Below are 25961 nucleotides of genomic sequence, written 5' to 3' on the forward strand. Positions count from 1 at the left end.
CAACGTCTCATTCCCTTCTCAGGGAACAGGGTTACATGCGTAACCCAGACGTTCCCTTTCAAAGGGAACTCCACGTTGCGTTTAGCATAACACTATGGGAACGAGAATACCCACTCCGTCATACCAAGGGTACGGACTGTTCAAAAAGACCCAAGCCCGAGGGTCACTGCCAGACACTCGAGCCAGGGGCGGAATGAATATCCAGGCTGAAATCGAATGAATGTGTGTGGCGTAGACCACCCTGCAGCAGCACACATATCCTGTAAGGATACCCCGTTGGACAAAGCCTTCGAGGAGGCAACCCCCCTAGTGGAATGAGCCCTTATGCCCAGAGGCATAGCGAGACCGCACTCCTCATAAGCGATAGAGATTGCTTCCACTATCCAATTAGAGATGCGCTGCTTTGACACAGCATCACCTCTACTGTCGCTGCCATGCAGACCAGCGGCTGCTCCGACTTACGCCACTGGCCGGAGCGGTGGACGTAAGTACAGAGAGCCCTTACTGGAAACAGTCAAGTGCAATTTCCCTTGTTCCAGTATGAGGAACAGAGGAGGGCAGAAAGCCTGCAACACCACAGGCTGGGCAGCAGATGTAGGCACTTTAGGAATATAATCCGGCCTAGGATACAGGAAGGCCTTGGCTAATCCAGGGGTAAAGGCAAGGCAGGAAGGGGCAACTGAGAGAGCTTGTAGATTTCCTACTCGCTTAAGAGATGTCAGGGCCGGCAGAAGAGCTACCTTTAAAGACAGAAGCTTCTCAGAGGCTGACTCTAAGGGCTCAAATGGGGCACCTGAGAGACCTTCCAGGACCACAGAAAGGTCCCAGGAAGGTATGCGCAGCCTGCAGATGGGCCTCAGCCACCTGACACCATGCATAAACTTCGAAGTTAGAGGATGTTGCCCCACAGAGGATCCATCAACAGGGCGTGCCCTGATTGTAGAAGGAGCTGAGAAATGTTCTTGTAAGAACTCCAGGACTGTAGCTATTGCGCAGTTCACTGGGTCTACAGTGGATCCCTGTGGATGGGAATCTCCCAAGGAGTGCCATTTAGCAGGGATATTATCTCTGAGAACCATATTCGAGCTGGCCAATAAGGTGCCACTAGCAGCAGACATAGGCTGTCTTGGCAAACTCTCACTAGAACTTGTGGGAGCAGAGCGATCGGGGGAAAAGCGTACAGATGTGACCTCGGCCACATGTGTACCATGGCGTCCAGCCCTAATTGTGCGGTAGAAGTGAGGGCAAACCACAGTGGGCAGTGTGTTGTCTCCTCGGAGGCGAACACATGCAGTCCCGCTTGGCCAAGCCTCCACCATATGGACTCCACCACTTGTGAATTGAGCCACCAATCCTTGGCCCTCAGCTCCTGCCTCAACAGGATGTCTGCCCCATATTCCAGTTGCCCAGAATGTACATTGCACTCACTGACAAAACTTTCCCTCTACCCAGAGAAGAATTAGTTGCGCCTGCCTGAACAGGGGGCGTGGACATAATCCTCCATGGTGGTCAATATATGAGACCACCGCTGTGTTGTCTGTAAACACATGGTGACCTCTCAATTGATGAAGAAGGAATTTCAGTGCTAGAAATATGGCCCACATTTCTAGGCAATTTATATGCCGCTCCAGATGAGGGCCGCTCCAAAGACCGTGAGCTGGACGGCTGTCTAAGACCACGCTCCAGCCCGTGAGGGAGGTGTCTGTCATTACCGTCTTGCACTAAGGAGACACCCCTAGAGTGTGACCCAAGGCTAGAAACCGGGGACACTCAAATTCTCAGAGCGCGTAGGCATCGCCGCGTGACACTGATTACTCTCAGAGGTTTTGTCCTTGGACGAAACCCCCAACTTCTCAACCACCACTGAACAGTCTCCTGTGCAACAGGCCCAATGGTATGACATTGGCTGCCCATAAGTCTCCCATAGAGACTGGAGGGGATGCCAACATCCAGCTTTATCTTGCTCAATGTTGACAGGATTGACCCTATGCATGTTGGGGATAGAAACGCCCTCATCATAGTAGAATCCTTATAACCCCTAGAAAAGTTGTCCACTGCACTGGATAAAGCATACTTTTCTGAGGTTCAACCTGAGCCCCAAGCTCTTCATGTGGGCGAGAACAACATCTCGATGTTGAACCGCCAGTTCCCTGGATCGTGCTAGGATTAACCAGGTAGTTTAGTACATGGATGCCCTGGCGTCACAATGGAGCCAGAATGACATCCATGCACTTTGTGAAGGTGCGAGGGCATGAAGCTAGCAATATTTCTATGTGGAAATATGCACCTTTTATATCTATCGTCACAAACCAGTCCTCAAACTGAATCTGTGGAACGATAAGTTTGGGCATCAGCATGTTGAACCTGTATGTCCGAAGAGTACAGTTCAAATGATGCACATCTAAAATGGTGTCGAGCTCTAAACTGGACCCAGTAACCCTTTTCTACGGTAGACAGAACCCATGGCAAAATATCATGCTTCTGGGGGAAAACCATGCATAAGCTGTATTTAAAACCCTGCGATGACGGATTATTCGGCCATCGTGGGGAATGAACAACAGGCCTATTTAGCTATGCTGAAGGTGGAAGAGGCGCTTGCAAGCTACCTCTCTCCATCGACGGAAGGTAATTTAGGGGGCCGGCTTTGCCATCCAAGCCATGTAAGGCCACCCTGGCACTGGTGGGCAAGACCTATGCAGTAGTGGGTCTTGCTTGTGGGTCACTGCAGACAATGGCAGTGTTGCAGGCCTACCAAGCAGACCTGCTGAGTGAGCTCGACATATGACAGCATTCAGCTAGTTCCTTCCCTCTTGTGTCGAGTTCAGCGCTAGTGCGAGGGAGGCACAGAAGGTGAGTACGGCAGCCCTCCAACCCCCGCAGACAGCCAGGGGAACCGGGCAGCCACAGTCGCAGCCTGCTACTAGGCCTGATCTCAGAATGGTCATAAAAGCCAAGCAGACAAAAGAGGAGCAGTCCTAAAGGGCCATGGAGGGACGTATCAAGGGACATGAGGTTGTTAGTGTAGTAAGCTCCCAGTGCTACTGTAGGGCCTCCCATAGCCAAGGCTGTTCCAAGTTTTCAGTGTTCTCTGGGCAACAAAAATCTGATGCTTTCCCTCCAGTAGAATGTGGAAAAGTTAACGTCACTAAAAGACCATCTGGCAGTGTGGAAACTACTGCCAAATTTGTCTCCATGGGTTCTGTCTACCGTAGAAAAGGGTTCCGGGTCCGGTTCAGAGCTCGACCCCCCGGTTCAGAGGTATGCTCACCACAGTAGTCAGCACAGACCAGAGCCCGATATTAGTGCAGGAAGTAAGATCCCTCTTGGACAAAGGGGCCATAGAACATGTACCCCATTCCCTGAGGGAGGTTTTGACAGTCGTTATTTCCTGGTCCGCAAAAAATAGAGGAGTATGCGGCCACTTTTAGATCCGAGTCATCTGAACTGTACTCTTCGGACATACAGGTTCAAGATGCTGACGCTAACACTTATCTTTCCACAGTGTCAGTTTGAGGACTGGTTTCTGACGATAGATCTTAAGGGTGCATATTTCCACATAGAAATATCACCCAGTGACATAAAGTTCCTGGGGTTTGCGTTGGAGGCAATGCATACCAAGATCGGGTTCTTCCCTTCGGGCTAGCTTTATCCCCTCACACCTTCACAAAGTGCATGGATGTCATTCTGGCTCCACTGTGACTCCAAGGCATCCGTGTACTAAACTACTTGGACAACTGGTTAATTCTAGCACAATCCAGGGAACTGGTGGTTCAACATTGAGATCTTGTTCTCGCCCACATGAAGAGCGTGGGTCTCAGGTTGAATCTCAGAAAAGTATGCTTTATCCAGTGTAGTGGACAATTTTTCTAGGGATTATAAGGATTCTACTACGATGAGGGCCTTTCTATCCCCATCATGCGTAGGGTCAATTCTATCAACATTGAGCAAGATAAAGCTGGATGTTGGCATCCCCTCCAGTCTCTACGAGAGACTGTTGGAGCTTATGGCAGCAGCAGCCAATGTCATACCGTTGGGCCTATTGTACAGGAGACCCTTTCAGTGGTGGCTGAGAAGTTGGGGGTTTCATCTGAGGACGAAACCTCTGAGAGTAATCAGTGTCACACGGCAATGCCTACGTGCTCTGAGAATTTGGAAGTGTCCCCGGTTTCTAGCCTTGGGTCACATTCTAGGGGTGTCTCCTTAGTGCAAGACGGTAATAACAGAAACCTCCCTCACGGGCTGGGGTGCGGTCATAGACGGCTGTCCAACTCATGGTCTCTGGAGCGGCCCTCATCTGAAGTGGCATATAAATTGCCTAGAAATGTGGGCCATATTTCTAGCACTGAAATTCCTTCTTCCTCAATTGAGAGGTCACCATGTGTTTACAACACAGCGGTGGTCTCATATATTGACCACCAGGGACGATTATGTCCACGCCCCCTGTTCAGGCAGGCGCAACTAATTCTTCTCTGGGCAGAGGGAAAGTTTTGTCAGTGAGAGCAATGTACATGTTGGAATGTGGAGGCAGACATCCTGTGGAGGCAGGGGCTGAGGCCCAGGGATTGGTGGCTCCATCCACAAGTGGTGGAGCCCATATGTCGGAGGTTTGGCCAAGCGGGAGTGGATGTGCTCGCCTCTGAGGAGACAACACACTGCCCGCTGTGGTTCGCCCTCATTAATCCCGCACAATTAGGGCTGGACACCATGGTACGCATGTGGCCAAGGTCACATCTGTGCGCTTTTCTCCCGATCGCTCTGCTCCCACAAGTTCTAGCAAGAGTTCGCCAAGACAGCCTATGTCTGCTGCTGGTAGCACCTTATTGGCCAGCTCGAATATCGTTCTCAGAGATAATATCCTTGCTAGATGGCACTCCTTTGGAGATTCCCATCTGCAGGGATCTACTGTCTCAAGCCAGAGGGCAGATCTATCACCCTCGGCCAGAACTATGGAAATTGTGAGTCTGGCCCATGAGGGGCACCAGCTCATAGATTCTGGTCTCACAACTGAGGTTGTAGGGACCATGTAGAATGCTAAAACGCCATTCACGACAAAATTGTATGCACTCAAGTGGCAACTTTTTGTCTTGTGGTGTGAAGAACGTCAGCTAGACCCAGCAAACTGCACAATAGCTACAGTCCTGTAGTTCTTACAAGGACATTTCTCAGCGGAGTTGGCTCCTCCTACAATCAGGGTCTACATGGCCGCCATTTCGGCCAGCCACGCCCCTATTGATAGAGCCTCTGTGGGGCAACATCCTCTAACTTCGAGGGATATGCGTGGTGTCAGGCAGCTGAGGCACATCTGCAGACCATGCAGGACCTATCTGTGGTCCTGGAAGGTCTGTCAGGTGCCGCATTTGAGCTCTTGGAGTCAGCCTCTGAGAAGCTTCTGACTCTAAATGTAGCTCTTCTGCTGACCCTGACATCTCTCAAGGGAGTAGGAGATTATACAAGCACTCTGTTGCCCCTTCCTGCCTTGAATTTACCCCTGGATTAGCCAAGACCTTCCTGTATCCTAGGCCGGATTATATTCCTAAGTGCTTACATCTGCTGCCCAGCCAGTAGTGTTGCAGGCTTTCTGCCCTCCTCTGTTCCTCATACTGGAACAAGGGAAATTGCACCGACTGTGTCCAGTAAGGGCTCTCTCTACTGTGTTGAAACAGCGCATCTCTAATTGGATAGTGGAAGCTATCTCTATCGCTTAAAAGGCACGCAGTCTCACTACGCCTCTGGGCATAAGGGCTCATTCCACTAGCTGGGTCGCTTCCTCGAAGGCTTTGTCCAAGGGATATCCTTATAGGATGTGTGTGCTGTGGCGTGGTGGTCTACACCACACACATTCATTCGATTTTACAGCCTAGATATACATTCCGGCCCAGGCTCGAGTGTCTTGCAGTGACCCTTGGGCTCACATCTTTTTGAACATGCCATACCCTCAGTATGACGGTGTGGGTATTCTTGTTCCCACAGCGTTCAGGTAACGCAACATGAAGTTCCCTTTGAAAGGGAACGTCTAACCCTATTCCCTAAGAAGGGAAAGAGACGTTGCGTAGCTTTCGCATACTGGGGCATGCCTGTGAATTGTGTCTTCGCTTCAGATAATAGAGGCTGACGGTGCGGTTCACAGGTGTTGTTTATATATCACACAACATGCTTAATTGCCACATCACCTGATCATGGCAGACCTATAAATAGGAATGATGTTCCGCAAGCTTCAGAGACCAGTCACGCGCGGGGGCGCCTCCCACAGCGTTCAGCTAATGCAACGTCTCGTTCTCTTCTCAGGGAACAGGGTTACATGTGTAACTCAGACGTCTTCTCAGTCTTTTTTCATGCACTTTCCGTACTTATTTCGAGCTATGGATAGTTGCTTGCATCTGTTTTCTATGCTTTCGCACGGAATTTCTGCGTTTTCCCCATGTCTTTGATGATGTCTCTGCTGTAAGCTAACAGAGCACATCACATGCTGCATTTTGACTAATCACATCGCCAGAAATGAACTTCAAACTTCCTTAGCCAATGAAATTCTGTCTCCTTGTTTTGGTTGGCCTGTAGTTTCTCACAATAGAGGGTATACATTGACATCACTTTCCCGCCGGAATACGCCCCCTCAGCCGGACTGAGTGGCAAAACATCCAGCAAAATGGCTGCTTTTAATAGGGGAAGCTGCGAAAACGGTAGTATAACTAACGATTATTAGCTTAAATTAAAGGGAGCTGGATTCAACAGTGACACTTACAACTTGCCCAAGAACCTGTGGTCCATGGACATTGGCATGCTGCCAGAAATCGGCTTTCCCAACATTCATATGTACCTGAAGCCTGAAGGCATACAAAAGCCTTGCCGCCTGGTCCTACTTCAAGATTTTTTTTGAGAAATCTTGCAGAGGACAATACCACCAGCAAGTACCAGTACCAAAAAACACAATGCCCAAGGGAAATCCAAAATCGAGAGTTGAGTGAACAGTCCAGAAAACATAACAACACAGACTTCCTAAGAGATTGGCAAGTCTTCACAATAATTGTGAGAATGTGAATCCTTAAATAGAGCAAGTGAGATTAGCTGCAGGAATGTGTGATTAATTCGAAGCTGACTAGAATTCAGTAGAGGGAGACATCTGTTAGGCGGAAGGTATATTGCTGTGATTTTCTGTGACAAATCTGATGACTATTTTGCTATTTTTCTTTAGAATGTTTATCAACATTGTAGTTTAGACTCTGGTTTTAATATATCAGGTTAGGTGTCATCTTCAGTACACACTATGAAAGCAGGCAATGTTAATTAAAAGTGTTTTTTTATTATTTGTATTTATTATCAGATTCTAAAACATGATGTAGACTAGCAAAATGGGCTGAAATAAAACTTAATGATCACTAGAATAGTGCCATAATGCTCGTTTCAGTCTGTGTTAGGTTGTCAAACATTAATAACACTAACAGTTGAATTTGTGCAAAAGTGATAAATCATGGCAAAAACTGAAAGAGTGAAATTGACAAATATTAATATTCACAGGTGTCATTACAGAGAGTGATAAATCATATCTGATACTGTAAAAGACTAAACCTGAAAACAGCAACAGTAACACATTTATCAGATCTAATAAATCTCAGGCTTACATGCATCAGCAGGTACAGTAGAACCGATCTAATAATCTAAAGCAGGATACATCACTGATTTCATTTCATTCGATTTTCCTTATTTTTGCTCCCAGGAGTAACTGCTATGTGGGTACATGTAGTGAGCTGCGAGTGGTTGATACCTTCCTGGTTCATGAGTCAGGGCTGTTATAGTGGGAAAACCAAAAGATTAAGATTGGGCCATTTCATATGGTAAAACCACAGTTACACAAAACTCTGACTTTTTTAAAAGCCCACCTAAGGGCACATAAACCATATTCTTTGGAATCTTACAAAAAGTACCCTCTCTCATTTTCCGTGTTGGTCCCTATGTATAACAACACCTGCCAGATACCTTAATGTAATGAATTGGAATAGTGAAATATAGTTTCTTTTGAATTACATTGCTCAAGAAGCACATTGAGAGAGAATAAAATCCAAGTTTGTATCCAAGTTAACCGAGAACTGGAAATATATGAACTGACCTAACTGGTTGCAGCCCACAGGATTGAGTCCACTGTACAGTACTGGGATGATCTCACCTCATTATAAGAAGTAATTATTATACCCTATAAAATAATTCTCTAGGTCCATACAAAAAACTGCAGTGAACTTTCCTTAACAAATATTATCTAGTAAATCATAGCTTCTTATATTACCATGAACTGCATTAGATGCTTGCTAGAAAGCTGACTAACTGTTTTGCCAAGGCTCTTGTGAATAAATGGCCCAGTTGGCTCTTCTTAAAGAGTGGCTCAATCAACACATCATGCAGCACCCTTCCAAACACTATATATAGATAATCCATCAAGGAATATTTGTTCTTCTTAGTATTCTACAGATGACCCTAAAATAAAATAAATATATACCTCTTTATAGCTGCTACAATAGCTGCTAAAATGATGGCCTACTTTAGAATTTGTTTTGATAAATTACTGAGAAGTATGAAGTCAAAGTCATTGCACCTCAGCTGCAGTGTTATTGGGAAATGTGAAGTCATAACTAAATATGTTGGTGCACTTAAAACAATGATATCGGGTAGTATATTATTATTATTATTATTATTATTATTATTCCATTCCACTACTATATCAGTTCAGAAGAGCACCAAAAGCCAATTAGGAAGACATGGGAAACAATAATTCACTCAAAGCAACATTCTCCATAAACAACATGTCATTTTTGACAATCAAAATGCCTTGACATCTCAGTCATGAAGCACAGAACTACCAAAGAAATGCTAGAAGACAGCACAAACCATGACAAGCAAAGTCCCCCAAAGTATTTGAGGAAAGCATAAACACAGCCTGTATATTTGTTTACTTTGGCTACAATACGGCATTGGCTCACTAAGGGATGTTGTCCAGTTTGCTGAGATGGCTTTCTAACCTGCTACCTCAAAAACCCAATGGGAATAACCAAGTAATAATATAAAAACCACAAGTAGTTAGTCAACTAATAAAAATCAATCTATGTGGAGTATCAACTGGCTAAGCATCAACCATTATCAATTCACTACCTGTCTAATAAACATCATATGTCCATTAAAGAACACAACACAACACAACCAGCCCTAAACCTGTTCATTTCTACATGAGCAATGATTTACATATTCTCAAACCTGCACTAGAGTGCTTATGGCTATCCTTACATTTCACTACAGTATATGCTGTGGAGATGATACTGTATAACACTGTATGTCCTTCTGTCTCAATGAACTAAAAATGTACCAATTAATTGGGACATAACAAATTAACACTGATGATTAATGACTTTCTCATACAACAAACTCATTGATCCCAGTGTGGGAATAAATGTTTTAAACCATTTTACCAACTGACAACTATGGTGTTCATTTCATCTGAACACCTAATCCAATCACAATCACCTCAGATTTGCAGCCCAGGATCATCTGTACTGTACCAACCTGTAGATAGTGACTGGCGCGAAGAGAGGACTTTAGATCCTGATGGACTGTGGACTTGTCCAGGTTGAGGCAGGACTTTCGGTATGCTTCTTTGGCCTGGCTGACAGTGAGTGTGGACCAGGAGCTCCTTTTCATGAACTTTCCTTCTGGTGGCATGGCAAGGCTGTCACAGGCTGAGCACTTTACATCATTGCTGCTTTTGGAGGTTTTGAGTGAGTGTTCACCAAAGTGAGGGCGTACAGATTCCGAGAGACAATGGCCTGCGTGATGCCGGCTCATACCAACGGGAGTGCGGAAAGTGCTATCGCTGTCCAGGTTATCGTCAGAGCTCCACCAGCTGCCTGAGCGATGCTTGCGTTCCTTGCTCTTGCTGCGTTTGATCCCATGTTTGGATGAGTGGTGGCCACTGTGGTGGTGGTGGACCCCACCCTCCCCTTTAGCACCATTCATCTTGGATGAGCCCTCCAGGGAGTGGGATTTGGTGAAGAGTTTCTGGACAGAGTGCACCAGGTGGCGAATTCGTCCAGGACTCTCGCTGCGCTGCTCAGAAGGGGAAGCGCGCTGGTACTGCAACGTGTGGAAACCGTCGCGGTGCACTGGAAGCTGCTTCTCAAATTGATCTAGAAGGTTGGCGGGGATGCGATTGCCCTTGCTTACAGCATGATGAGAGGCAAATGATGAGGCAGCAGCAGCAGAAGTGGCCGACGTGGTGATGGTAGCACAGTCGTCTCGGGAGGCTGAGTCATAGTACTGGGAACCGTAGTGCATTCTGGGAAATGTGCTGCTGGAGATGTGGTCAGCAGTGCCAATGGGTTGCAGCACTGTTGGTGAAAGCATCATGCAGTCGGAGTGGATGGAGCTACGAGGAGAGTAGCGCTGGTGGTGCTGGTAGTCCATGGCACAGCTGTCTGTGGGGCTGAGAAGGTATGTGTGACGGATGTCAGACGAGTGAACGCCATGAATTTCATGAGGTCGATCAAACTCCACCAGGCCACACGGGGAGTGAGGCATGGGGAGCTGATGATGCTGGCCACGGCTGCCCGATAAGCCCTTCATGTTCCCAGTTTGAGGCAGTTTTCTGTCCTCATTGAAGTGTCGGGAAGGTGACCAAGGGGTCGATGGGGGGTCTGTAAAGAAGATGAAGAAAACATGAGTGGAGTGAAAGAGAGAGACTGCAGAATCTACATTACTTTTTAAGCACGAATCTTGAATATACTAATTAGCCTGTCCCAAACAGAACCACTCATACAAAAAAGAATCTAGAAATGGAACCCTTATGTATTCTTGAGCCTCAAGAGCTCTTCTTTCCTTAGCAGTAAATGCACTGAGGTCATCTGTTTGGTTCTTCTTGATATGTTTGATCGTGGGAGTGGCAATAAGAGATGGAGAGGATTGGGCAGTCATTAAAAATCACTGTTCTGGTTTAGATTCACAAAAGGCCTGAACGTAATCTCTGTAATATAACTACGGGCAGGACTTTATTATACACTGTACCAGGGGCGTAACCTGGCCTGAGCATTCGGGGCTGTAGCCCTGAAGATTTTTTCTTTAGCCCCAAATAATTCTCCACTTGGAGCGGTTTGTCACCACGTAACTAAATGTCAGTAAAAGAAGACCGCCTGTAATTGTGTATCTTCAGTGAACGAAGGCGAGACCAATCAGACAGGATTTACAGGAAAATACATGGAAATACTCGTGTCTTATTGGTTGACACCTCTTAATTCTGCCATACACTAGCTCACTCAGTCAATGTGAGGAAAAATAGATATACGCCAATTTTTTTTAACTAGTAAATGGGTTGAAGCTGTAACACTAACATCCTCTCATGCTGAGCAGGAAAACGAGGTGTGTAAATGTCTGTATGAGTTCATGAATATGTGTAAGTTACGTGAATATGATATGAGCTGAGCATAATGACAGCTAACATACTTTGCATGGCACTGTAGCAGCTTAGTTGTGCCTCCCCTTGGCTAGTGACCCCAAACTAACCTACTCTCGTGTTAGATAGCCAAAAAAGTTTAGCATTTTATTGGTCTGGTAGTCCTACAAACAGTGACAACACCCGAGGCAAGTTTTATGATAAATTCAACTTTTTGTCCAATTGTCTAATTTTTTAAGCAGTTAGCCCTCACATCCAAGAAAAAAAAGCATGTAAACAGTCTACTTAGAAATACATTTTCAAAAGTTTTTTGATGGAGAAGAATCGGGTCTCAACCCCGGATGATTAACAGTTCAGCTAATGCCCCTGCACTGTACAAGGAGTCAACCACCCATCTAGAAACTATCATGGACCTGAACAGTTCTTTATCTCTTCAAATATGTATCTTTTTTCTTTTTTTTACTAATAAGAGTATCCATTTATAATCGAAGTTCTATTGATTATCTACTAAAGATCAAAAAGTATTAACTGGACTGCAAATAAAAGATGAAGAAAAAAATTAAAAGTTGTTTTTTACTAAACACAGTCTACTAAAGTATAATATCTACTAAAAATCAAAAGCCATAAACAGTTGACATGCTGAGAATCATTGGATATGTTGGTTGATGACAATCAGTAGACAGATTTGTGACTTTATATGGTTTTTTGACTGTCTTAAGTGGAGGGAGTGTCTAAAGTGGAAAATCTAAACAACGTGTTAATAAAGAATAATTATTTTTGTAATGTTCATCCACAGTATATGTTAAAAAGTGTCTGCAAAATGTTTTTACATCACTTACATGAGCAACCTTTATTTTAAAAAATGGAAAGGACTACTGCACAATATTTCAGTACAGAAAACATAACACAACTAGAATTCATAATAGTTGTTTTGACTACAAAATGGACCAATATTTTGGTCACTTGGGTAGGCTTCAGCAGAACAATACAAAGGAGCTTTAGGCTGGCATGAAGCAGATCACTGGCAAAACCAAAACCTGTGGGGAGCAATCTAGAAGGCACCAACTAGCTGAATTTGTTCTTCAATAGGTTCAGTACAACGTCCTCTCACATTATCATCTCCACTCCTGTAACACCTGCATCCTCCAACCACCAGAGGGAGCACTCACCTGAATACTGATCACACTCTACTCCACTTCCTCCACTCTACTACTTCCTTCCTACAGTCACTTCCTCTCTGCTAGCCATAAAGAGCCAGGCATGCTAGCAGCACATTGTGAAGTATTGTCAGTTCACCTGCCTTACTGAGCGCTTACCCTATGGTTTCTAAGACTGCCTCATGTTATGACCACTTGCCTGTTTCTTGACTTCACATTTATTGGGTTACTGTTTTTGTCTTGGTTGCCTGTTGACCTTTGCCTGGTTTCGACCATCCCTCTCCTCTATCTGTCATTTTGGATTTAATAAACTTCTGCATATGGATTCCAATTCTCTAGCCAATGTAAGTTCATCACAACTACTCTTTCCCAATTCCCCCCAAGATCAAGATCAAATATCTTTTCCCACCCTGTCATCCACACCAATTCTTCCGTGTTCATCTCAGAACTATTCACCCCCCCCCATCTCACAGCCTTCTTCAGAGGACTCTAACCTTGCCCAATCACCCCCCACACAACAGCAATCCTCAATGGAATCACTACTCGCTCCCCCCACCTATCTGTCACTACCGGCCAGATGAAGAGACAGTTGGAGAAGCTGAAACCTGGGAAAACTGCAGGGCTTGACAGAATCAGTACCAGGGTACTGAGGGTCTGTGCTAACCATCTGTGTGGGATCCTCCAGCACCTGTTCAACCTGAGCCTTCAGCTGGAGAAGGTGCCAGTGCTATGGAAAACATCTTGCCTGGTTCCTGTTCCAAAGAAGACAACTCCTTCCACCCTAAATGATTATAGACCAATAGCCCTCACACATCACACATAATGAAGGTCCTGGAGAGACTGGTGCTGTTCCATCTAAGACCTCAAGTCAGTTGTTTTCTGGACCCCCTGCAGTTTGCTTACCAGCCACAGTATCTCACAAAAGTGAGTACACCCCTCACATTTTTATAAATATTTGATTTGCTACAATGTAAAGTAGTGAGTGTACAGCTTGTATAACAGTGTAAATTTGTTGTCCCCTCAAAATAACTGAACACACAGCCATTAATGTCTAAACCGTTGGCAACAAAAGTGAGTACACCCCTAAGTGAAAATGTCCAAATTGGGCCCAAAGTGTCAATATTTTGTGTGGCCATCATTATTTTCCAGCACTGCCTTAACCCTCTTGGGCATGGAGTTCACCAGAGCTTCACAGGTTGCCACTGGAGTCCTCTTCCACTCCTCCATGACAACATCACGGAGCTGGAGGATGTTAGAGACCTTGTGCTCCTCCACCTTCCGTTTGAGGATGCCCCACAGATGCTCAATAGGGTTTAGCTCTGGAGACATGCTTGGCCAGTCCATCACCTTCACCCTCAGCTTCTTTAGCAAGGCAGTGGTCGTCTTGGAGGTGTGTTTGGGGTCATTATCATGCTGGAATACTGCCCTGCGGCCCAGTCTCTGCTTTAGTATGTCACAGTACATGCTGGCATTCATGGTTCCCTCAATGAACTGTAGCTCCCCAGTGCTGGCAGCACTCATGCAGCCCCAGACCATGACACTCCCACCACCATTCTTGACTGTAGGCAAGACACACTTGTCTTTGTACTCCTCACCTTGTTGCCGCCACACATGCTTGACACCATCTGAACCAAATAAGTTTATCTTGGTCTCATCAGACCACAGGACATGCTTACAGTAATCCATGTCCTTAGTCTGCTTGTCTTCAGCAAACTGTTTGCAGGCTTTCTTGTGCACCATCTTTAGAAGAGGCTTCCTTCTGGGACGACAGCCATGCAGACCAATTTGATGCAGTGTGCGGCATATGGTCTGAGAACTGACAGGCTGACCCCCCACCCCTTCAACCTCTGCAGCAATGCTGGCAGCACTCATACGTCTTTTTACAAAAGACAACCTCTGGATATGACACTGAGCACAGGCACTCAACTTCTTTGGTCGACCATGGTGAGGCCTGTTCTGAGTGGAACCTGTCCTGTTAAACTGCTGTATGGTCTTGGCCACCGTGCTGCAGCTCAGTGTCAGGGTCTTGGCAATCTTCTTATAGCCTAGGCCATCTTTATGTAGAGCAACAATTCTTTTATTCAGATCCATGAGGTGCCATGTTGAACTTCCAGTGACCAGTATGAGGGAGTGTGAGAGCGATGACACCAAATTTAACACACCTGCTCCCCATTCACACCTGAGACCTTGTAACACTAACAAGTCACATGACACCGGGGAGGGAAAATGGCTAACTGGGCCCAATTTGGACATTTTCACTTAGGGGTGTACTCACTTTTGTTGCCAGCGGTTGAGACATTAATGGCTGTGTGTTGAGTTATTTTGAGGGGACAACAAATTTACACTGTTACACAAGCTGTACACTCACTACTTTACATTGTAGCAAAGTGTCATTTCTTCAGTGTTGTCACATGAAAAGTTATAATCAAATATTTACAAAAATGTGAGGGGTGTACTCACTTTTGTGAGATACTGTATGTGTATGTATGTGAGTGTGTGTGTGTGTGTGTATTTATTCTTATTTGTTTCATTTATAATGTTAAATCACTTTTAATATACATCTAACTCTGAGCTGCTTTATGCTCTAACACTTCTGTATTTCATCACATTTCATAAGTTAGTTCATCCTGATTTTGTTGTCGTAGCATTAGTGTGTATCTTGTTTTTATTTATACTATCTGCACTGTAGGTAGTTCTGGAGACTCTTTTAATTACAGTTTGTATCACAGCATGTATGGCATGAAGAAAAAATCTGGCTTGACTGCAGGCTGACTTGTGTTTCTGTATAAACTGTGTATAAAAGAGGCTTGACAAAAATTCTAAGATGAATCTCAATTATTTTTTTAAATGATTCTTCATTTTACTAACAGATAAATAAACACAAATAAAACAGTTCAAATGCAACATGTAGTAAGATATAATTTATATAAAAATTTATTTTGGCCAATATTTCTGCTGTTCCTGTGCCATAGCCACTAAATGTGAATACACAATATTTTAAAAATATTTATTTATATAGTTATCTAGTAATTTATTGAGCTCCGACTACATGATCAGGTGATTTTTTTTAATGATTTTATGCGCTCTTGGCAAAGCTTTCTTTAATCTTTTTCATCATATTTGATACCAGTGATAAATTAATAAGTTTTATGCATGTGCTTTGAGCACTACACACCCTTCAACCAAGTGATTTGTAGGAAACAGTGGAAGTTGTTTCTAATAAGTCTTGTTGCTTTGCTGTAGCTCTGTTTGTTGAGGTATCATCTTGTGCATCCTTCTAAGTGTTTGGTCACAAGTACCTTCAATGAAAGTTCATGTTTTAATGAAATCTTAAACATTAACCACATGAGACATTAAAATATCCAAAGATTAAAAATTGCCTCAAGTTAATCATGTGGTCTGCATTGGACTCAATTATCAATAATAATCAAGGATTTATACAGAGCAACAATGCAATGCTCTTACCTTCAGAATAAGAAGTAAATACCCTGCCTCCTGTCAGAAAAATTCAGACGACTGAATCGTTTAGCAAAACAGAATGCTGTGTTGTGGTAAGGTGGAGTAAATGTGACATTTATGTTCATATCTTTTTAAGATGCTTATGTTTCACAGTGAGCCTGATTAAAAATCAGCTGCCTACACAGACTCAGCATTTAGTAGGAACAAGCTCCCTAAAATGGTTGTAGAAAGGGATGTTTCTCAGAGTTGGTCTGAGAGGTCAGCCAGCAGTGAAATGCCTCAAATGGCCTCCTGCCTTTCTCTGTTCCTGCTCTCACTCTACCTTGGCTACACTCAGGGGTAGAAAATGTACTGAGAAATTAAGTGAAAGTATAGATACTGTGTCAAAATCTTACTCAATTAAAAGTGGAAGTATCCAGCAAAATATATTCCAGTCAGAAAGTTGCCATGTTTAAACATGTAATTATTGAAACGCAATATTACTTATTTACTCACTCACTCACTGACAAACGAACAAATTAAATTAATGTCATTTTTTTCATGCCAAATGTAACTTTTAATACTTTTGAATATGGGACTGAAACAAGACTTAACATGATAGATTTCTACTGTTCCATTCCTGCTTCCAAACACCATGAAACAGACATTAAAGTGCTAATGAGTTATTAACCAAGTGCTTGAATACAGTAAAACATCCTGTAAATAACCAACATTTAGCATTAGCTAGAATCTGACTTGTTCCCTAGCCAATTATGTTTGATACTGGAATTTCTAAGCTATTTATATACAGTATAGCCAGTTAGCGTTTGCGAAACCTACCTCAGTACCCCAGAAACAATTTTAAGGCGTGTCAAAACATATAAATAATTTTGTATCTTTGGTTATGCAAATATTTGGCCCGTTTGAACCCTGTGAGTTTTATGATTATACCAGAGAAATTTTCTGGCTGCCGAAAAACAGCTTTTGTGTTATTAGAACGATAAATATGATGCAAAGGTCCCATCTTCTTACAAATGCAACATGCCAACAAAATGCCCTTGCTGCTTTGTCTGAGTTAAGAAGTTATAGATGCCTTCAATGCTTTGTATGACCTCACGTTTTTTCTTTCCTGCCTGACAAGGCATTTAATCCACCATTAGAGGAAAAATACATAACTGTTACACTAGTAATGGTATCACCAAGAGATATTGAGTAAAGTATCTTAAGAATTAAGACAATGTGGATGGGATTAAAGAAGAAGGAAAAGGAGAGCAGAGGAAGCTATAAAGTTATACATTGAAAGACAGAGCGAAAGATACAGACTTTACTTATATGTGGTTAAAGGTAAAGCATTTAGAATACCCATGGAAAGTAGATGCATTCAGAGTGGTTAAAGAAAAAGAGTTTTTATGTTCTGATAAGATAGCTAGTTTTCTACAGTTGGCTTGATACACTTGATGCTTAGTATATGCCCAGAGTAACCACTGTATGTAGGTAATGTTCTTGCTTGTTAGGCAATGCTAACATTAGCTTTGTTTACTTACAGCACAAAATTCAACTTTATAGTGTTATCAATTTAATGTCCAGTAATACCATATTGTTGTAACAGAGGACAATATGAAGTGCCGATTCATACATAAGACCATACAACAACAACCCATCTAGATTATTTGATGGAACACATGGAAGTCACACATAGACACATATACTGTAGTAGACTGGTTGAGGAAACCACACTGATACACAACTGGTCTACAGAGTATTCACAAAGTTAAAATATGTTTGTACACACACACACGGAGAGAGAGAGAAATCTGCAAGAATGAGAAAGCTGTAACAATATTGCTATGTTACTGAAGATGAAATTAAACAGCAAATTTTTTAAAGGTACTAGTTAATTCGGAAACAGACGTCTTTTCTTCCACCCTGTGGAGATATAGGGTGGATGTTTCAAAAAATGCTTAATGTCAATATTTTTGCATGTGGCTACATCAGTTGGAGTTCCTCTATGGCTGCTACATGACCAAATGGTTGAATGAGCTGTCGCGGTACGTCAATACAAAAAAAAAAAAAGAGAGAGACAGAAAAAACATCCTATGTCACAAAAGGGTATGTGCAAAAATCTACAGTGTACCATAACTAGCTATAGAGACCAAAATAAAAAATTAAGATTCTTAAGATTACAGTAGACTACTAAAAATAATTGTGCCAAAATAACTACATATATAAATGATAATAATAAAACAAAATAGCAGTTGTATTTGTTGAAATATAATTTTGGGAATGCTCACAATAATAAGCCTGTGGATTTTGCCATGGCATTTTTGCTATTGAACATTTACTGACCCTTCTGCAAGCGAACGTCCGTGGAGCCACGTAGCATACAGGGGACACGTAATGAGACATTAGAGACAGATGCCAAATTGAGACAAAATAACCATCTTTTTATTATTTATGAACATATTTACATTAGCTGTGGCCTTGAATGTCTTGTATAGAAAATCAGGCCCCCCTAGAAGCCCTGTTTAACAAGGCCCATGGCCCTAGCAAGTTCAAAAATGTATATAATTCTAATACACAAAAACATGTACATAATTCAAACACTCAAAATTCATATTCAAACATTTTTGCCAGCTTCCATCCTCCATATGAGGAGAAATTGGTTATATGATGTATATTTGTATTTAGCTGAAAGGTGCATTTGTAATTGAAAAACATTTGTTATTTAGCTATAAAGTTATTTTTTGTTGATGCGCATTTGGGGTACAGAAAAGATGAATCGTTATTCGGGTGAATATTTGTTGGTTGTTACTTTTCAATGCTAATAATTATACTTATTTTGAATGTTGTATTATGGAATTGTAGGCTGGATTGTTAGAAGCAGATAGCTATAAAGTGGAACAATGATAAAGTACGCTGAATTAAGCTTTCATAGAGTTAGATAAAGTCTAATATCCACCATTAAAGTTTATGGGGAAAAAAAATGATTTTGAACAGTCACTAAGTGGAAATTATACATCCGATAGGTCTGAAATTCCCATAAAGGATCTACTGTATGTTTATGGGAAACATTTGGAGATTCTGTGTCAAAAGCTCTGTGAAAAAAAAAATCTAATAATAATAATAATAAGAAGAAGAAGAAGAAGAAGAAGAAGAAGAAGAAGAAGAAGAAAACAGTTAATAATGACACCTATATGACAGGTATACCTGATAAATTTGCTAATGAGTACAGCTTAAAATGGCAATGGAGTGTATAGTCAGACGCACAGACAAATAAATTCATAAAGAAATTTAACCCCACATTTAAGTTATATACATCTAAAGAACTTGTGAATGTGTAAATGTTAAAAAGGTGATAACTGATTTGCTTCTCAAATAAATCCCCCAAATCCCCTTCTACAGAATATATAAGGTTCCAATTCTTTTGCAGTGCATTAAAGAGCCAAAACGGCATACACAGTTGTCATGGTAACCAGTGCGGAAAACACCAGCAACATTAAAAGAGATTTTCAAGGTTGTAAGAGAAAGGGAGAGCCAGACTGTGGAATCCTTCCTTTGGTAGTGAAGGGCATTCTTTTTATGTCGTGACTGCTCTAAATGTAACTGAAACCTGAATATCAGCCAAGAATAAACTGATATATAATTCTTACAAAATCAGCAGGACCCAGTGGTAAAGGGCTTAATTGTAATGCCTTTTAAACAGGCTCATTCATTCATTCATTCATTCATTCATTCATTTTGAGTACAGCTTGATCCTGGGCCAGGGTTACTCTGTGTGCAGAGGTGAGCCAAATCACTCCAACCTTTCCATTTAATAAAAGTGCATTGTGTCAAATGGAAGAAGGCATTTAATTTCCTTGCCTGAGAGAGGGAAATGAATCCCTCATAGACCTCCAATCCTTAGGCAGTGCAGTAGATGAACTCAGAATTCTGCCATGTTTGACATGTCAATAAGCTTCTCTATGGATTTAATACACACACTGTCTCCTAAACCCCAGGAACAAATGGAGTATCTGATCTGACTGTGATGTGTATTATCCAGGTCAGAGAAATAGACTTGTAATTATCTCTTCAAGATTCTGTCTGACCCATTGGCCAGCAGATCTTGATGAAGGCATGAGAACATCTCTGCCCCTGTATCAGAGACATTGTTTGGTCACAGGGTGATTTTATTATTTTTTTTGTCAAGACGTTCACTCTGTCTTATATATTTTATGCGTGTGTGTCATGACTCTGTCTACTGCCTGGTGCTTTCAGTTTGGAAAATGTCAAATGAGTTCATGAGCTGCAAAGCATTCTGCAACACTATTGAATTCACAAATCTGATTGTTGAGAAGGTGTCTGTAATTCAAATCACAATGTTAAATTAATGCTGCCTTTCTGAGACACCATGGGCAGTGGTGGCTCAGTGGATAAGCCTCTTGGTTACTGTTCAGAAGGTTAGAAGGGGTTCAAGAGGGGGTTCAAGCTGCCAAGCTGACGCTGTTGGGCCATTGAGCTAGCCCCTCATCCCTATCTTACACAGGGGTGCTGTTTCATCACTGAGCTTGTGGTCTGACCCCATCTTCCAAACAAGCTGGGATATGCGAACAGCAGAATTTCACTGTTCTGATATATATCTGACAAAATAAATGCTTTCTTCTTTTTGTTTGAACATCTCCAGGTTTGTTCTCTCACCCACCCCATTGTTATGCAACCTTCACTGGATTCCTATAGCTTCCTGCATCAGATTTTAAACACTGATGCTTGCCTACAAAGCCAAAAACAGGCCAGCACCCACCTACCTTAAAGCACTTATCACACCCTGCTCTGGACTACACTCCATCTGCGCCTCTCGCACTGCTGGATTAGACCCAACATCTCTCAGGGTACAAGAAATACATGTATCAAGGCTCTTCTCTTTTACAACAAACTTCTACTGTCTGTCTGAACAGCTGAGTCACAGGCTGTCTTCAAACCAAAGACTAAAGACCTACCCTTTCACCAAGCACTTAAATTAGCACATAAAAAAATCTTATCTTGTGTTTTGTTTTGTTTTTTTATCATACTATACTATCCTCCCCAACAGGGTTTTAGGCTGATGGGACCCTTAGTCCCTGACTTAATGAACTAGCATGAGGATGTTTTTTGATGCAGACTATTAAACACTTCTGTAAGTCTCTCTGAATAAGGGCATCTGTCAAATGACATAAATGTAAATGTTTCTATAGTAGTAGCTAATTCACATAGACTTGCATGGTAGACACATTGAATAATCTAAGCCTAATAATAAACACATTTTAAATGTTATTTAACCACTAAAAAACACAATTATTAACATGGTGAAGTCTGTGAGATTTAGCATTTTTCGAATAAGTCTCTAGTGTCAACACTTTCTAACATATGTTATATGTTCCTTTACGTTATCTCCCATGGGAAGTCTTCAGGATGGAGGAATGTAATTTTTTGTCAATTCTTGGGAACATGACAAGCTGAATTTTATTTGTTTTATTAACTTCAAAAGATAGACAAAAAAGAACAAAGAAATGACTGTTTATAGCTGTTATAATGTAAGTGATAATGGGAATTAACTTCTTTACAATGAATGGAAATAAAAATGGTTAATGTTGCTAATTAGTTAATCCGCTGTTAGCATAGAAATTAGCTCTGTACATATTCGACACACTAAGCTAACAGAAGACACATAGATACTAAACATGTACAGTATGACCACTAGCTTTATGCTATAGCTAAGCCAACTGTACACATTATTTCATTACAGAGTCGTTTGGTTATTACATTTGTAAACATTTTGTAAACTAGTTTTCTTTAAAACCATTTCTAAGTGTTAAACTTGACTTGTAGTGTATTATGAGTAATAGACACTCTGTGGAGCTTTCTGGAAAACTTTCTATCTAATGTGACTAAGTAAGCTAGGGAACTATCTTTCAAAACAACATATTTCCCAAATCAAGGAACTGGTGAACAGCTAATAATATTTGATTAGATTTATTTTAGGTTTGGTTTTGTTACATTCCAGAAACATTCGCAAATTTTGCAGGACATGCTATGAGAAGCTACTACGAAGCTCGGACGCCATGCTGCTGTGTTTATAACGCCTGTATGATTTTACAAGAACATCCCTATTGTAACCGCTATTGAGAAGTCTGGTTGGATCAGATATAATCAACATAAATGCCATCTTAGCATTTGAAATCACAACTTTATAAAGGCTGATGGAAATATAAACTTTTTTGAGTTGATGGAAAAGTTGATGGAAAAACAAATTACCACCAGTGCCTCTCGTTTTTGCATAGAATAGATTTCTTCCTCCTAATCAGCATGATTCTTTTTCTATATTCATGGCAGTGAATACCCACACACCCCCCCACACACCCACAAGTAGATATGCTTGATATGATGGACCACTGTGAGCAATATAGTAAAAAGGCCCAAATTTACCCCATTTGCTATTTATTTGATTGGAAAATTCAACCAATTTCTCTTTTGCTAGGATGTTTTTATGCATGCATCTTAGTAGCTAAGATGGTGTCAAACTCTGCTTTACGACAGAGAACGCACATTTTGTCAAACTTTCTCCATGCCTATAATGTGACATTGAATGATATGGCATATTTAATCTATAAGAAGTCTTGTATCATCAAAATTTCTGACAATAAAAGGCACCCATTCAATAAATTATCACATGTGGTCTTCTTCTCACTGGTCCTTCTGTCTTTTTATTTACCCTCTCTTTCGCTCTCGCTCTCGCTCTCTCTCTCTCTCTCTCTTCTTTCTCTCTGCATTGCTGCAGAGCTCAAAGTTAAAGAAAATGGTGGTTGCCAAGGCAACTAAATGAGTTCAAAGTGAGTGTGGTGGTAGTTTCACAGAACACACGACACACACACACGCAGGTCAGACCATAGGTGGACACAGGTCTGAGGCATTCTAGGGTTACTTACAATATGTCAAACACACACCATACAGCTGTCAGATATGTGTAATATTTTGGATGTTAAATCAGGAGAGCATGACAGGTTACCATGGTTACCATGTGTTTTTACTATTTTCAGATAGTATTTAGAGTGTTAGTATATGCTAAGTCCTTTGAGACACATCCATACACTTAAGCCTTGTCCCCAAAAGCAGTGGGGAGGGGAGCAACCAGTGATCTTCGAAATGCCCTTTTCAAATTTCCAACTGAATGCACATAGATCTGTTTATTAGATAGATGATACTATAGTCTTGTATTAACTTTAACATTATTATCTCAAATTAACATATTAACAATACCATTTATTTAGTGTGGTAGCTACGGAAGGCCTAAGCAGCCATGCATTATTAATTTTTTCTTTTTTGTTTTCTCATGATCTCGACAGCCATCGTCAATGAGTTTTCTGAATGGGTTTTTGGTTAAATGCCTGAAATAAGGTCTGTGGTTAACACAAGCTCAAGATACTTTCACTTTTTTTTCTAAGACAAAAATGCATCAGTAATACCCCACTCGTGATTTTGTTAAGCTTTTACGTGTCTTGAAAAAGGTGGTTGCTAACAAGTGGCTAAATGGTACTACAGAGCTTGTTGAGGACATTAAACGTCATCACGCCGAACAGGAAAACAAATGTACTCATTGTGTTTATACTCACGCTCATGCAAACTATTCCAACTCAAACTTTCCAACTTGTAGATTTATCAAGCATACTTTCATATATTCCAGATTCATTACTGTCATATCACAGCAAACCAGTGACTACATTTCCCATAATGCACTGCGGCCTACAAACATGGCCGCCATGGACCGCAATTCCCAGAACACTCATTCATTCTAACCATGCACACCGGCAACCAATCTCCCACGCACTCACACCACAGTTTAAAGAGACTGTTTGAACACAATTGTTTTGCGAATTATTGAGTGTTATCACCATACCAAGCGTTTGTACCCGTTTACTTGTTTTGATTAATGTTTATAGATTTTGCTTCTTGTTCCTCGTTTTTGATTCTTGCCTTGTCTAGTTCATGCCTGTTTGTTGATCGCCTGACCAACTGCCTGTTTCTTGACTACTGCTATTGTCTCTTGATTTGGATTTGTCTGCCTGCCTCTCTTTGGTAAAAGCTCTTCTCTGCACTTGCATCCATCCTAACCTTCAATTATGTTTAATACGTGACAATTACGCATAAAGTGAAATATTTCAAGCCTTTTTTTGTTTTACTTTTGATGATTACGGCTTACAGCTCATGGAAATCAAAAATCCAGTACCTCAAAATATTCGAATAAAGAATTTATAATACAGAAATATCAACCTGAGAAGAGCTATAATCAGATAATTAACTCAAAACACCTGCAAAGGTTTCCTGAGCCTTTAAAAGGAATTGGATCATTGCTCAGTGGTCCAAAGTCTTCTTTTCAGATGAAAGTAATTTGGTATTTCATTTGGAAATCAAGGTCCCAGAGTCTGGAGGAAGAGTGGAGAGGTACAGAATCCAAATTGCTTGAAGTCCAGTGTGAAGTTTCCACAGTCAGTAATGATTTGGGGTACCATGTCATCTGCTGGTGTTGGTCCACTGTGTTTTCTCAAGTCGAGAGTCGATGCAGCGTCTACCAGGAGATTTTAGAGCACTTCATGCTTCCATTTGCTGACGAGCTTTATGGAGGTGCTGATTTCCTTTTCCAGCAGGACTTGGCACCTGCCCACAGTGCCAAAACTACTAGTAACTTGTTTGTGACCATGGTATTACTGTGCTTGATTGGCCAGCCAACTCGCCTGACCTGAACGCCATAGAGAATCTATGAGAGACTCCAGACCCAACAATACAGACGAGCTGAAGGCCGCTATCAAAGCACCCTGGGCTTCCAGAACACCTCAGCAGTGCCACAGGCTGATTGTCTCCATGCCACACCACATTGATGCAGTAATTCGTGCAAAAGGATTAAAGCCCTGACCGAGTATTGAGTGCATAAATTAAAATACTTCAGAAGGTAGACATTTCTGTATTATAAATTCTTTATTCTAATATTTTGAGATACTGGATTTTTTTTATTTCCATGATCTGTAAACTGTAATCATCAAGATTAAAACAAAAAAAGGCTTGAGATATTTTACTTTATGTGTAATGAATCTAGAATATATGAAAGTTCCACTTTTTGAATTAAATTACAGGAAAAATGAACTTTTCCATGATATTTATTTTTTCTTTTAGATGCACCTGTACACTCATTCAGTGTTTTTAGTACCAGCAAATGAAGTTGGCAAAATGCTCTGCTTTTAACATTGCGAAAAGCATACTTTTTGAATTAACTAATTAAACAGCATTTACTATAGTAAAAGACACTTCTTTACAGTATTAATATATGCATTAATATGTGTAAACTGCACAAATCTCTAGCGGAGAACAATTACTGTATGAACTCGAATGGGGTAATACTGAAAAAAGCCAGAATTCACACAAAATGCTGATACCAGTGATGTAACCAGGAATTAATTTAGATATGATACATATAAGGGCATTATGTTACACCCCTAATTCACAGAAAGTACATGCAGTCAAGTACGCTGCAGTCATGAATATGAAATTAACAAAAATTACCCATGCCAAACAAACACTGAGGCAAAATTAAACAGAAATAGAAGTGTCATTACCAGTGACAAGACATTATTAGTAACCAAAAATTCCCCATGACAAATGATAAACAAGGTGAAATTACTTTACTATCCATTCAATATGTACTATACTCATAATGACATCCCAAGGCACTTTATGTTAACAGGTAAAAGCATTACAACCTCTATAGGTGAGTTAAAACATAGAAGAGATCTGGTATAAAATGAACCATCCAACTAATCCACAGTTAATCAGTTCAACATTCCACACTGCACATTTAAGGATAATTTCATTGGGAAAATAATTCTCAACCACTAAAGACTAGTGGACACATGGTATTAGGTGATTGGGGTTTCCCAATG

At 41.5% G+C, this 25961-nt stretch overlaps 1 protein-coding gene across 1 annotated transcript in view; it reads right to left on the bottom strand.

The window, feature by feature from the left end:
* The window catches only part of LOC128601572 (disks large-associated protein 2), a 39314-nt gene extending 28715 nt beyond the window's left edge, over window positions 1-10599 (bottom strand). The window contains exon 1 of the mRNA XM_053614870.1: window positions 9544-10599. Within this exon, the coding sequence (XP_053470845.1) occupies window positions 9544-10599 (1056 nt within the window). The remainder of the gene's footprint in view (window positions 1-9543) is intronic.
* Between the last annotated feature and the right edge of the window lie 15362 nt (window positions 10600-25961).

The sequence above is a fragment of the Ictalurus furcatus genome, chromosome 25, assembly GCF_023375685.1.
Source record: "Ictalurus furcatus strain D&B chromosome 25, Billie_1.0, whole genome shotgun sequence".
Lineage (NCBI taxonomy): Eukaryota > Metazoa > Chordata > Actinopteri > Siluriformes > Ictaluridae > Ictalurus > Ictalurus furcatus.